The sequence below is a fragment of the Schistocerca serialis genome, chromosome 2 (assembly GCF_023864345.2).
Source record: "Schistocerca serialis cubense isolate TAMUIC-IGC-003099 chromosome 2, iqSchSeri2.2, whole genome shotgun sequence".
Classification (NCBI taxonomy): Eukaryota; Metazoa; Arthropoda; class Insecta; order Orthoptera; family Acrididae; genus Schistocerca; species Schistocerca serialis.
The window spans coordinates 476927432-476940214 of record NC_064639.1 but is presented as its reverse complement, the minus strand read 5'-3'; the positions used below and the strand labels follow the sequence as shown (position 1 = coordinate 476940214).

Sequence of the window (12783 nt, the reverse complement as noted above, 5' to 3'; positions counted from 1 at the left end):
TGGAGATGATGACAAATGGTCATAAATGAAGCTTTCAAGCTTCATCAGGTCTTGGGTGAGAAATACGTGTGAGGTATGCATTTATAAACTGCTTGTTTTTTATAATAAACATGTGCCTGCTACATCAACACAGACTGTAATATATTGAAAAACAATATATAATCTTGTATTGTGTGTTCACAGCAAAGTTTGTCACTGTTAACAGTTCATGATTAATATAGCAACAACTAACAGGCCCTTATTGGTGCCACCCAGTTTGAATAGTGCACCAATTATTGCCACAGTTTTGTGACCTATGACAGGACATGTTTTCAACATGACAGTCCATCTCCCAACTTTAATATTAATCCCATGAGCACTTGAGCAACAGATATTGGTACCCACCTTGTTTGATTGTAAGGGCTGATAGGGACTCACAATCAGTAAGATCACTGGATCTCACTTCTGTGGATTTTTTCCCTATGGGATTATACAAAATTGTTTATGTCTGAAACCTCAGTAGAAACTGAAGAGAAACATGTTGGTAGGTCCTACATCTCTGTCTCAATATACTACAACTAATAGGAACATTTGAGAATCTGCGACAAAATTTTATGTGCTCTTGTAACGCAACAATTTGTACTGGTTGCCAACGCTTTGAAGAGTTAGTATGAGCTTAAGATGTTATATAGTGTAAGCTGTTTATATCAGTACATCTCGAAATACTCAAGTTTAGTATCCTTTGAACACCAAAATTTCTGGCTTGCTAGGTATAGTAGTGCATTGATGAAAAACATACAAAATCAGCTGTTGGCTTGATACAGAATCAGTAAACTAGTTGCTGCTGAAATGAATGTAGATGGTCCTTCACATACCTGAGCTGTTCAGCTTCTTTTTCAGCTTGTTGCCTTGCCTTTTCCCTTGCTTCACGCTCAAGGATCTCTTCTATCGATGGGTCATCTGGATGTTCCCCCATAACCCACACCCAGGGCTCCCCATCTGATCCCAGCAGAAAATCAACCTTCTTCTTGTTTGGTTCTGAAAAAAATGAAGAAATATTATTATGCACAAGCTGCACAGAGAGTTTATTGCTAAATGTGATATAAACTTATCTGCACAAGTTATTGGCATCATCTGACCAAAATGAATTGACTAATTATTTACAACAGTATTTGAATTTGCATCGCCGAAAGCTATTTAATCTTAGCCTGACCATCAAGCTACTGTCCAGCTAGGAAGCTCTAAACTTGCTGGGAATATTGATATTAGAAAAGTGTGCATTAGTGCCTTGAATTAATTCCAGTCAATATTATGTTAACGGTATGTCTGACATTCATTTCTACAAAAGCTATTAAAACATTTGCTAGCTGCTTATTACAACTGGGTACATTTCATTTTACTAGATGGAACAGTTAGGATCGCCATCTTGAACATTTTAAAATCTGCTAGTGGTACATATACTTAAGGATAAAAGACAAAGTTTTCAGTAAATATCCATTCAAAAAGCTTTTAATTCCTGCAGTAAAATATAGTTCCTCACTGATGAGGAATTAATTAATTGGTTTCATCATTCTCATATAGTAGTGGTAGTAGTAAATTATTCATCCAGAGACAATATAATTGCGTGGCAAAATTGGTTTTCAGTGAGACCTTGCCTCTGGCAGCAGAATTCTTTGTGGCACAAGAGCAGTGAACCATGGGGGAATTGTCATACATCCTGTAACAAGTACAGGGCCACATGTCCAACCTCCTCCCTTCATCTGGTTCATTAATGGGAACAGCAATATGATCCTGGACAAGGAACTTATCCATGTTCACATGCCATGCTGAGGATGGATGCAGTTCAACCACCATTGCACCTGCCTTATTCAAGGTCATACAAAATATTGCTGAGTGGGGAGCATTAAATAGAAATAGCTGTTAATGGCAAATGGCAGACCATATCACTGGACAGAGTGAAAACAGTGCACATACTGGTGGCAGATGCAGGGATCACAGACAGTAGAAAGAGACACTGTTGCCCTATAGAGACAGAAGGAAGAAGACCCAGAGCATGGACAAAACACACCAATTTCAACAGGTCAAACATCTCCTGGAGAGAAGACTCCAGTATCAAAGCGGTCTTTTTGAGTGGGTCGGCAGATCACTCACCACTACCTGTATATCCCCAGAGCATCACTCTTCTCTGTGTGTGGGGTGGGGCTGTGTGAGAATCATCACTGTGAGAGGGTAAAGTGCACAGTACACTGTGAAGTGTTCTGCTTTGCAGAGAACAGATCTGACAGCTCAGTTACTCTTTGGTTATATAAATTTTCTTGTTTGTGTAGTTACAATGCTTTTGGAATTGCTTTGTTGAAGACTGATAAAAAAGTTACTGAAGTGTTCTAGCTGGTATGTGTCATTTGATTAAATATTATGGAACCAAGATCATTATAACACAATACTAATTACATGTAATGCAAAGCAAGCAGTACCTAAGTTGTTAGTGAGATAGATGTAGACTTTCCAGTCCCACAAATTCCTCTCCATCACCAACCTCTTCTTTCCAGAGTAGCACTTGCACTCTACTTTCTCAGTTATTTGCTGGATGTATCTCTATCTTCCCCTGCAGTTTATATGCTCCATAGCTCTCTCTAGTACTATGTAGGCTATTTCCTGAGGCCTTAAAACGTGTTCTACCATCTTGTACCTTCTTCTTGTCACCGTTTTCCTATGTTCCTTTCTTCACTAGATTCTGTGGAGTACCTCCACATTACTTATCTTATCACCTTATTTTCAACATTCATCTGTAGCACCACATCTCAAATGGCTCTATTCTCTTCTGTTCCAGTTTTCCCGCTATCCATGATACACTACCATACAATGCTGCATTCCAAATGCACATGCTCAGAAATTTCTTTCTCAGATGAAGGTCAATGTTTGATACCAGTAGACTTCTCTTGGCAAGGAATGCCCTCTTTGCCTGTGTTAGTCTCCTTCTTACATCCTCTGTTACTTCAGCCACTGTGTGTTATTTTGCTTCCAAGGTAGAAGAAGAATTCCTTAACTATGTCTACTTCATGACCACCAGTTTTGATGTTAAGTTGCTCACTTTTCTCATTTCTGCTGTTTCTCATTACTTTCATGATTCTCCAGTTTATTGTTCAAATGTGTGTGAAATCTTATGGGACTTAACTGCTAAGGTCATCAGTCCCTAAGGTTACACACTACTTAACCTAAATTATCCTAAGGACAAACACACACACCCATGCCCGAGGGAGGACTCGAACCTCCGCCGGGACCAGCCGCACAGTCTCCAGTTTATTCTCAGTTTATATTCAGTACTTATAGACTATTCATTCCATGCAACAGATCATGCAGTTCTTCTTTGCTTTCACTGATGATAGCAAATGTCATCAGCAAATCTTGTCATTGATACCCTATCATCCAGAATTTTAATCTCACTCTTGAACTTTTCTTTTATTTCTGTCATTGTGTATATATTGAACACTAGGAGTGAAAGACTGCACTCCTGCCTTACACCTTTTTAATTTGAACACTTCATTCCTGTTCTTCCAGTATTATTGTTCCCCCTTAGTTCTTGTACATGTTACACAACACCCATCTTTTCCTATGGGTCGCTTCTATTTTTCTCACCATTTCGAACTTCTTGCACTATTTCATATTGACGAACACTTTTCTAGGTCCCCAAATCGTGTGAGCGTATCTTGATTTTTCTTCAGCCTTGCTTCCATTATCAAGCACAAAGTCAGAATTGCCTATATCAAATGGTTCAAATGGCTCCGAGCACTATGGGACTTAACTTCTGAGGTCATCAGTCGTCTAGAACTTAGAACTACTTAAACCTAACTAACCTAAGCACATCACACACATCCATGCCCGAGGCAGGATTCGAACCTGTGACCGTAGCGGTTGTGCGGTTCCCGACTGTAACGCCTAGAACCGCTCGGCCACTTCGGCCGGCTTGCCTATATCGTGCCTTTACCTTTCCTAAAGCTATTTCCATTCTTCCGTATTTTATTATTGTCAGCAGCTTGGATGCATGAGATGCTAACATGATTTTGCGATAATTTTTACTCCTATCTGCCCTAGCAATCTTCGGAATTATGCAGATGATGTTTTTTTTTCCCGAAAGTCTGATGGTACGGTATGTCGCCAAACATTCTACACATCAACTAGAATACTAGTAGTCGTTTTGCTGTCATCCCCCCCCCCCCCCCCCCAAATGATTTTAGAAACTCCAATGGTGCGTTATCTACCCTTTCTACTTCATTTGATCTCAGGTCTTCCAGGGCCCTATTAAATTCTGACTAATACTGGATCACGTGTATCTTCCTTATCGACTTCAGTGCCTTCTTCTATCAACTTATCAGACAAGTCCTGTTCCCTCATAGAGGCCGTCGGTGTACTCTTTCTGCTTAGCCACATTTCCATCTCAGTTTAACAATGGAATTCCCATTCCACTCTTAATGTTACCACCCTTGCTTTTAATTTCACCAAAGGTTGTTTAGACTTTTCTGTATGGAGAGTCAGTCCATCCGACCATCATTTCATTTCCCATCTCTTCATATATTTCCTGCAGCCATTTCGCCTTATCTGCCCTGCTCTTCCTACTTCTTTCATTCCTAAATGATTTCTCTTGTTATCGAAGATTTATTTGGAGTTACTTTCCTTGTGCATATGTCTGTCTGAACATCTGTGACGGTACAGTCTTCTGTGATATTCCTCATAGCAGCATCCACATCATTAGCGAACTTCAAATGCTTCTCATCATTCCTCAGTATTTCAGTATCCAACTTCCTTCCGCGCTGATTCTGCCGTAGCCTACGACTCTCTAGAACTTCAGTGTACTCTTCATCATTACTAAATTGTGATCTGAGTCTATATCTGCTCCTGTGTACGCCTTACAATCCGTATCTGATTTCGGAATATCTGTCTGATCATGATGTAATCCAGCTGGAATCTTCACGTGTCTCCGTGTCTTTTTCCAAGTATACCTTCTTCTCTTCTGATTCTTGAACAGATTATTCGTTATTACCATCTGAAATTTATTGCAGAACTCTGTTAGTCTTTTTCCTCTATAATTTTTACTGCCTAGAACAGGGTCTCCAAAATGCTGCCTGCGGGTCACATCCGACAGAGGAAATGATTTAATCTGGCTCGCGCTTGCGTGAAAGCTTTTTAAAGTAGCGCGCAATTCTTCCCGCTCGTTTAATCCTAAAAGAGACATCTAGCAGCACTGCCTTCACTTGTTCATAAGTAATAGAAATGCCACCAAGAAAACTGTGCTTGCAACTGACGGCGACTTCCTGGCTGTTTTTGTTGAGTAGTTAAATCAGGTTTCCTTTCTTTTGAATACGTGTCCAGTATGTCTACCGTCAATTTCATTCGATGTTATGGACTCGACTCCATTTCATATCTTTCCTAGAAGAGGTAGCATATTATTCGGGTGATCTCATGTACCACATGGTAACGACGTGGTTAAATTTTGATGTAATTTCGTCAAGCTTCTTTATCTTTATCTTGAGAACAGAGACTGAAATATTTCTGAAAGAGAAAAACAACCATTTAGAAGATACAATGAAGGCTTTCAAGGCACGTTGTCATAGCTGCTGGCGAGTCTTCCGTGTTGTGTTACAGTGGTCCAAGAAACTTTTCGGCTCCTCACGTTCTATCCAGAGCTGTGCTGGACATTTTCGGAGGTGCTCCTGCCGACTGACGAGGCAGGCGTCGGACAGCGACTTAAATACTGTGTAAAATGAGTGTGGGGTAGTTTATAAGTGGTCAGCAAAGATAATTATTGTCAGAGATAAAATCTAACTATCAATTTTGCAGAGCCACTGTCCATAATTATATCACTTTGTTTAATGGCTCCTTCTTTTCTCTTAAAATTATCCCCATGCTTGTATATTTCGCTGGCTTTTCTATATGGCCGTGGATAATAACAGTTTGTCGTTGTGGATAACACTTTAGTTTTGGAAAACTTCACTTGATGATTTCCTGATTGAAGAGCATGTTCCGCCATAGCTGATTTTTCTGTTTTCCCTAGTCGGCAAAGACTTGCGTTCTTTCATTCTCGTATTCACGCTTTCGTGGTAGATCCAATGTAGATTTTTCCACAAGTACACAGGACCTCATGTGCCCCATATGCCGACAGGGGAAGGAGTTCATTCTTTACGGATCGGAGTGCTTGAAATATTTTCTTAGTTGGTTTTAAAAGTCGGTCTGATATCATGTTTCTCTGAAACCTTCCCGATCTGATGAGTTACTTTTTTGGTAAATGGGGGAGAAACCGTGTTCTTCCACTGCGTTTTATGGTTATCATTAGGCCTACTCTTATTTCGTCACAAACCCTTTTTCTTTCTTTCTCTGAATAGCCATTTTTGTTGAAAGCCTGCTCATGCTTTTTAATTCTTGCACTTAGGAACACCTGGACGCCGAATTACATTTTGATTTTGACATGCTAAGAAACTCGTGAGGGTTGTTGTATTCATTCTGCAAACATTTTATAAAGCATATGTTGCCAATGTGATGTTCAATATTAAGGTCAGGCAATTTCAGTGGAGCTTCAACAGGCCGGGCTTGGAGATGAACCTGTAAGGCGTGAAATTAGTCGCCAAACATAAGTACTGCAACTGGTGACAGATTCGTTAACAAACGATTTATGGATGTACCCTCATATGGCGAGGGATGGTAACACGTAATGCACCCAAGAACATTGTCGAATATGACCGTTTTGGTGTTCCAAGTGCTACAATGTAGCGAGACATAATACTGCGTGGGCTCAATCTCCCAGCTCTCACGGCTTCCAAAACATTAAACTGAAGAGCCAAAGAGCCGGCCGAAGTGGCCGCGCGGTTCTGACGCTGCAGTCTGGAACCGCGAGACCGCTACGGTCGCAGGTTCGAATCCTGCCTCGGGCATGGACGTGTGTGATGTCCTTAGGTTAGTTAGGTTTAACTAGTTCTAAGTTATAGGGGACTAATGACCTCAGCAGTTGAGTCCCATAGTGCTCAGAGCCATTTGAACCATTTTTGAAGAGCCAAAGAAACTGGTACACTTGCTCAATATCGTGTAGGGCCCCCGTGAACACGAAGAAGTGCCGCAACACGACGTGGCATGGACTCGACTAAAGTCTGAAGTACTGCTAAAGGAAATTGACACCATGAATCCTGCAGGGCTGTCTGTAAATCTGCAGATATGATCAATAATGTTCATGTGTGCGGATTTGGTGGCTATCGGAAGTGTTTAAACTCATCGAGCGTTCCTGGAGCCGCTCTGTAGCAATTCTGGACGTGTGGGGTGTCGCTTTGTCCTGCTAGAATTTTCCAAGTCCGTCGGAATGCACAATGGAAATGGATGGATGCAGGTGATCGGACAGGATGCTTAGGTATGTATCATCAGGAGAGTCGTACCTAGGCGTATCAGGGGACCAGTATCACATCAGCTGCACACGCCCCACACCATTACAGAGCCTCCACCAGTTAGAATAGTCCCCTCCTGATATACAGGATCCATGTTTTCATAAGGTTGCCTCCATACCCGTGCACGCCCATCCGCTCGATACAATTTGAAAAGAGGCTCGTCCGACCAGGCAACATGTTTCCAGTCATCAACAGTCCAGTGTCGGTGTTGACGGGCGCAGGAGAGGCGTAAGGCTTTGTGTCGTGCAGTCATCAAGGGTACTCGAGTGGGCCTTCGGCACCGAAAGCCCATATTGATGACGTTTCGTTGAATGGTTCGCACGCTGATATTTGTTGATGGCCCAGATTTCAGTAAATCTGCAGCAATTTGCGGAAGGATTGCACTTCTGTCACGTCGAACGCTTCTCTTCAGTCGTCGTTGGTACCGCTCTTGCATTATCTTTTTCCGGCCGCACTGATGTCGGAGATCTGATGTTTTACCGGATTCCTGATACTCACGGTGCATTTGTGAAATTGTCGTACGGGAAAATCCCCCACTTCATCGCTACCTCGGAGATGCTATGTCCCAGTGTCCCGTCGCAGGTGCGCTGACTATAACACCACGTTCAAACTCACTTAAATCTTGATAACCTGTCATTTTAGCAGCAGTAACCGATCTAACATTTGCGCCGGACACTTGTTGTCTTATACAGGTGTTGCCGACCGCAGCTCCGTATTCTGCCTGTTTACGTACTGTATCTCTATATTTGAATACGCATGCCTGTACCAATTTCTTAGGCGCTTCAGTGTAAAAATACAGCATATCCCTCGGTTCGTCTGCCCCCCCCCCCCCCCACCTCCCCCCGCCCTACGAATTGACGCACGGGCGCTCTTGCGTGGTCGTTGTGGCCTGCAAATCATCTTCGAACGTGGCACACCCATCGCCTTTCATCAGCAAAGATCAGTCCACAGTTCGGCCCACTTGGCACAGTCAGATACAACGAAAGCCTAAAATATTTGGGAGTCACTCTGGACAGGATTTTAACATACAAAAAACACCTTTCCAGCTTGGCCAAGAAGATACAAAGACGAGTGAACCTTGTGAGTAGCTGGCAGGCAGTACATGGGGAGCAACCACACCAGTTCTCCGAGGAGCATCCCTTGCACTGGTATACTCTGCAGCAGAACACTGTGCACCAGTTTGGCTCTGAAGCACCCACGTAACGAAAGTAGATGTCCAACTGAACTCATTTATGAGAGTAATTAGTGGTACAGTCCGGTCTACACCTACTTGCTGGCTACCAGTGCTTTCAAACATCTGTCCACCAGACCTCCGTCGAAAGGCTGCTCTTTACAACCTCTGTCAGCAAGTTTCTGAAAACAACTTGATCCCTCTTCAAGACGATTTGCTATCACTGCCCAGGAAACTCCTCAAATCTAGAAGACCGACATATGAAATGGGAGTCCAAATGCTATCCACAGGGTTCGACCGGACGCAGAGTGGAAACGTGAGTGGCAAGCTACAAGAACCCGAAACCACGAACTCGTAGACAATCCAACAGTTCCAGTTCCAGGCTTCCACCAACCAAGGGAGGTGTGGGTGCAGTTAGATATCAGACCGAAGAGGGTAGGTGCAAATACAACATGCACAAGTGGGGCTTTTCAAGTGACATTGTGTATGACTGTGGTGACACCCAAACAATGAGCCACACTGTGAATGACTGAACAATCAGACGCTTCCCTGGTGGCATTGAGAAGCTCCATTAAGCATCCCACGAGGCACTCCGCTGGATCGAGTCCATCAACATCCGAGTGTAGTCTGAGCCGTTTTAAAACTTGTGTACTATATATAATTTCACATGTTCATTTTTATATATATTTCTATGTTTTGCTAAATGTGTATTACTGTAGTTGATACATACGATAATAATAATAATAATAATAATAACCCACTGGCCACTGTTATTGTGACGCTGCAGTCCCTTCCATGAGCGTCTTCTGAGCGTGCAGTCGACCCCGACTTCAGTTATGTGGATGAAAATGCACGACCGCATCGAACAGCGGCGGTGGAGGAGCTCTTGGAACGAGGGGATGCTCGGCGAATGGACTGGCGTGCCCGTTCCATCGACCTAAGATCGAATGCGACGCGTTGGGGAGAGTATTGCAGTACGTCAACACGCACCATCGATCATTCAACCGTTGTCGACCGCTCTGGTGGAGGAATGGAACGCCCCACCACGGGAGCACGTTGCAGAACACGCACTGCCGTCTGTGGTGATCACGCACCCTATTACGAACCATGTGCCGCCTTTTGTAATGTCAGAAGGACCATCATGTACACTATGTGATCAAAAGTACCGACACCCCCAAAAACATACACTACTGGCGATTACACCAAGAAGAAATGCATATGATAAACGGGTATTCATTGGACAAATACATTATACTAGAACTGACATGTGATTACATTTTCACGCAGTTTAGGAGCATAGATCTTGAGAAACCAGTACCCAGAACAACCACCTCTGGCCGTAATAACGGCCTTGATACGCCTGGGCATTGAGCCAAACAGAGCTTGGATGGCGTGTACAGGTGTAGCTGCCCATGCAGCTTCAACACGATACCACAGTTCATCAAGAGTAGTGACTGGCGTATTGTGACGAGCCAGTTGCTCGGCCACCATTGACCAGACGTTTTCAATTGGTGAGAGATCTGGAGAATGTGCTGGCCAGGGCAGCAGTCGAACATTTTTTTGTATCCAGAAAGGCCCGTACAGGACCTGCACCATGTGGTCGTGCATTATCCTGCTGAAATGTAGGGTTTCGCAGGGATCGAATGAAGGGTATAGCCACGGGTCGCAACACATCTGAAATGTAGCGTCCACTGTTCAAAGTGCCGTCAATGCGAACAAGAGGTGACCGAGACGTGTAACCAACGGCACCCCATACCATCACGCCGGGTGATGCGCCAGTATGGCGATGACGAATACACGCTTCCAATGTGCGTTCACCGCGATGTCGCCAAACACGGATGAGACTATCATGATGCTGTAAACAGAACCTGGATTCAGCGGAAAAAATGACGTTTTCCCATTCGTGCACCCAGGTTCGTCGTTGAGTACAACATCGCAGGCGCTCCTGTCTGTGATGCAGCGTCAAGGGTAACCGCAGTCATGGTCTCTGAGCTGACAGCCCATGCTGCTGCAAACGTCGTCGAACTGTTCGTGCAGATGGTTGTTGTCTTGCAAACGTCCCCATCTGTTGACTCAGGCCGGCCGCGGTGGTCTCGCGGTTAAGGCGCTCAGTCCGGAACCGCGCGACTGCTACGGTCGCAGGTTTGAATCCTGCCTCGGGCATGGATGTGTGTGATGTCCTTAGGTTAGTTAGGTTTAATTAGTTCTAAGTTCTAGGCGACTGATGACCACAGAAGTTAAGTCGCATAGTGCTCAGAGCCATTTGAACCATTTTGAACCATATTCTGTTAACAGTCATTGGATCTCGACCAACGCGAGCAGCAATATCGCGATACGATAAACAGCAATCGCGATAGGCTGCAGTCCAACGTTTATCAAAGTCGGAAACGTGATCGTATGCATTTCTCCTCTTTATACGAGGCGTCGCAACAACGTTTCACTAGGCAACTCTGGTCAACTGCTGTTTGTGTATGAGAAATCGGTTGGAAACTTTCCTCGTGTCAGCACGTTGTAGGTGTCGCCAGCGGCGCCAACCTAGTGTGAATGCTCTCAAAAGTTAATCATTTGCATATCACAGTATCTTCTTCGTGACGGTTAAATTTCGCGTCTGTAGCACGTCATCTTCGTGATGTAGCAATTTTAATGGCCAGTAGTGTATGTTTTTCATGTTAGATGCATTATGATGCCACCTACTTCCAGGTACTCCATATCAGCGACCTCAGTTGTTATTAGACATCGTGAGAGAGCAGAATGGGGCGCCCCGCGGAACTCACAGACTTCGAACGTGGTAAGATGATTTGGTTCACTTGTGTCATACGCGAGATTTCCACACTCCTAAACATCCTTAGGTCCACTGTTTCCGATGTGATAGTGAAGTGGAACCGTGAAGGGACACCCACAGCACAAAAGCGTACAGGTCGACCTCGTCTGTTGACTGGCAGAGACGCCTCGCTTGGTGTAAGGAGCGTAAACATTGGACGATTGAACAGTGGAAAAATATCGTGTGGAGTGAGGAATCACGGTACACAATGTGGCAATCCGATGGCAGGGTGTGAGTGTGGCGAATGCCCGGTGAACGTCATCTGGCAGCTTGTGTAGTAACAACAGTAAAATTCGGAGGCGGTGGTGTTATGGTGTGGTCGTGTTTTTCATGGATGGGGCTTGCACCCCTTACTGTTTTGCATGGCACTATCACAGTATAGGTCTATATTGATGTTTTAAACACCTTCTTGCTTTCCACTGTTGAAGAGCAATTCGGGGATGGCGATTGCATCTTTCAACGCGATCGAGCACCTGTTCATAATGCACGGCTTGTGGCGAAGTGGTTACACGACCATAACATCCCTGTAATGGACTTGCCTGCACAGAGTCCTGACTTGAATCCTATAGAACACCTTTGGGATGTTTTGGAACGCCGACTTCGTGCCAGGCCTCACCGACCGAACTCGATACCTCTCCTCAGTGTAGCACTCCGTGAAGAATGGTCTGCTATTCCCCAAGAAACCTTCCAGCACCTGGTTGAACGTATGCTTGCGAGAATGGAAGTTTTCATCAAGGCTAAGGGTGGGCCAACACCATATTGAATTCCAGCATTACCGAAGGAGGGCGCCAAGAACCGGTGTCCGGATACTTTTGATCACAAAGTGTATCATGGAGACTTCAGTGTAATTATTGTCTTTGAATAAAAGTGTCGTTTTCTTTCGCCTTGTTGTGCATTTGTTTTAGTTACTTTGTGTATTATACTGTAGCAGTTCTTCGTATGTATGATCCCAGTTTCATAGAGCTATGTTGCTTAGCAAGGACACACCATGCGAAAGGTACTTTCGTTATTAAGATTTGTACACAAGCAGATTGTGGAGATTTGTGAACGTACCATCGACGCATGTAGTAGTTCCTTTTTTCCACCTTTCGTTGTCATTTTAATTCTTTCATGTTTTTAGGGTTCCGTAGATCAATCGTTAAAAACGGAATCCCTATAGGGTCACTTAGTTGTCCGTCTGTCTGTCTGACTGTTCAAAATCCCTTTTTCTCAGGAACTGGTAAACGTATCAAGTTGAAATTTATGTCACATATTACGGTCTACAGTCCCTTGACGATGTAAAACAATGAGCATCTAAGTAAATGCAATCAAAAGATGGGGGCCATGTATGTCACATATTTGATACTCGTAAACTCATTCATTGAAACCTACATGCTTCTTCCCCTTCA

The 12783-nt window shown here is 43.9% G+C and overlaps 1 protein-coding gene across 1 annotated transcript in view; it reads right to left on the bottom strand.

The window, feature by feature from the left end:
• Nucleotides 1-12783, bottom strand: part of LOC126457402 (SH2 domain-containing protein 4B-like) — a 606090-nt gene that overhangs the window by 12925 nt on the left and 580382 nt on the right. The window contains exon 3 of the mRNA XM_050093662.1: nucleotides 855-1017. Coding sequence (XP_049949619.1) covers nucleotides 855-1017 — 163 coding nt within the window. The remainder of the gene's footprint in view (nucleotides 1-854; nucleotides 1018-12783) is intronic.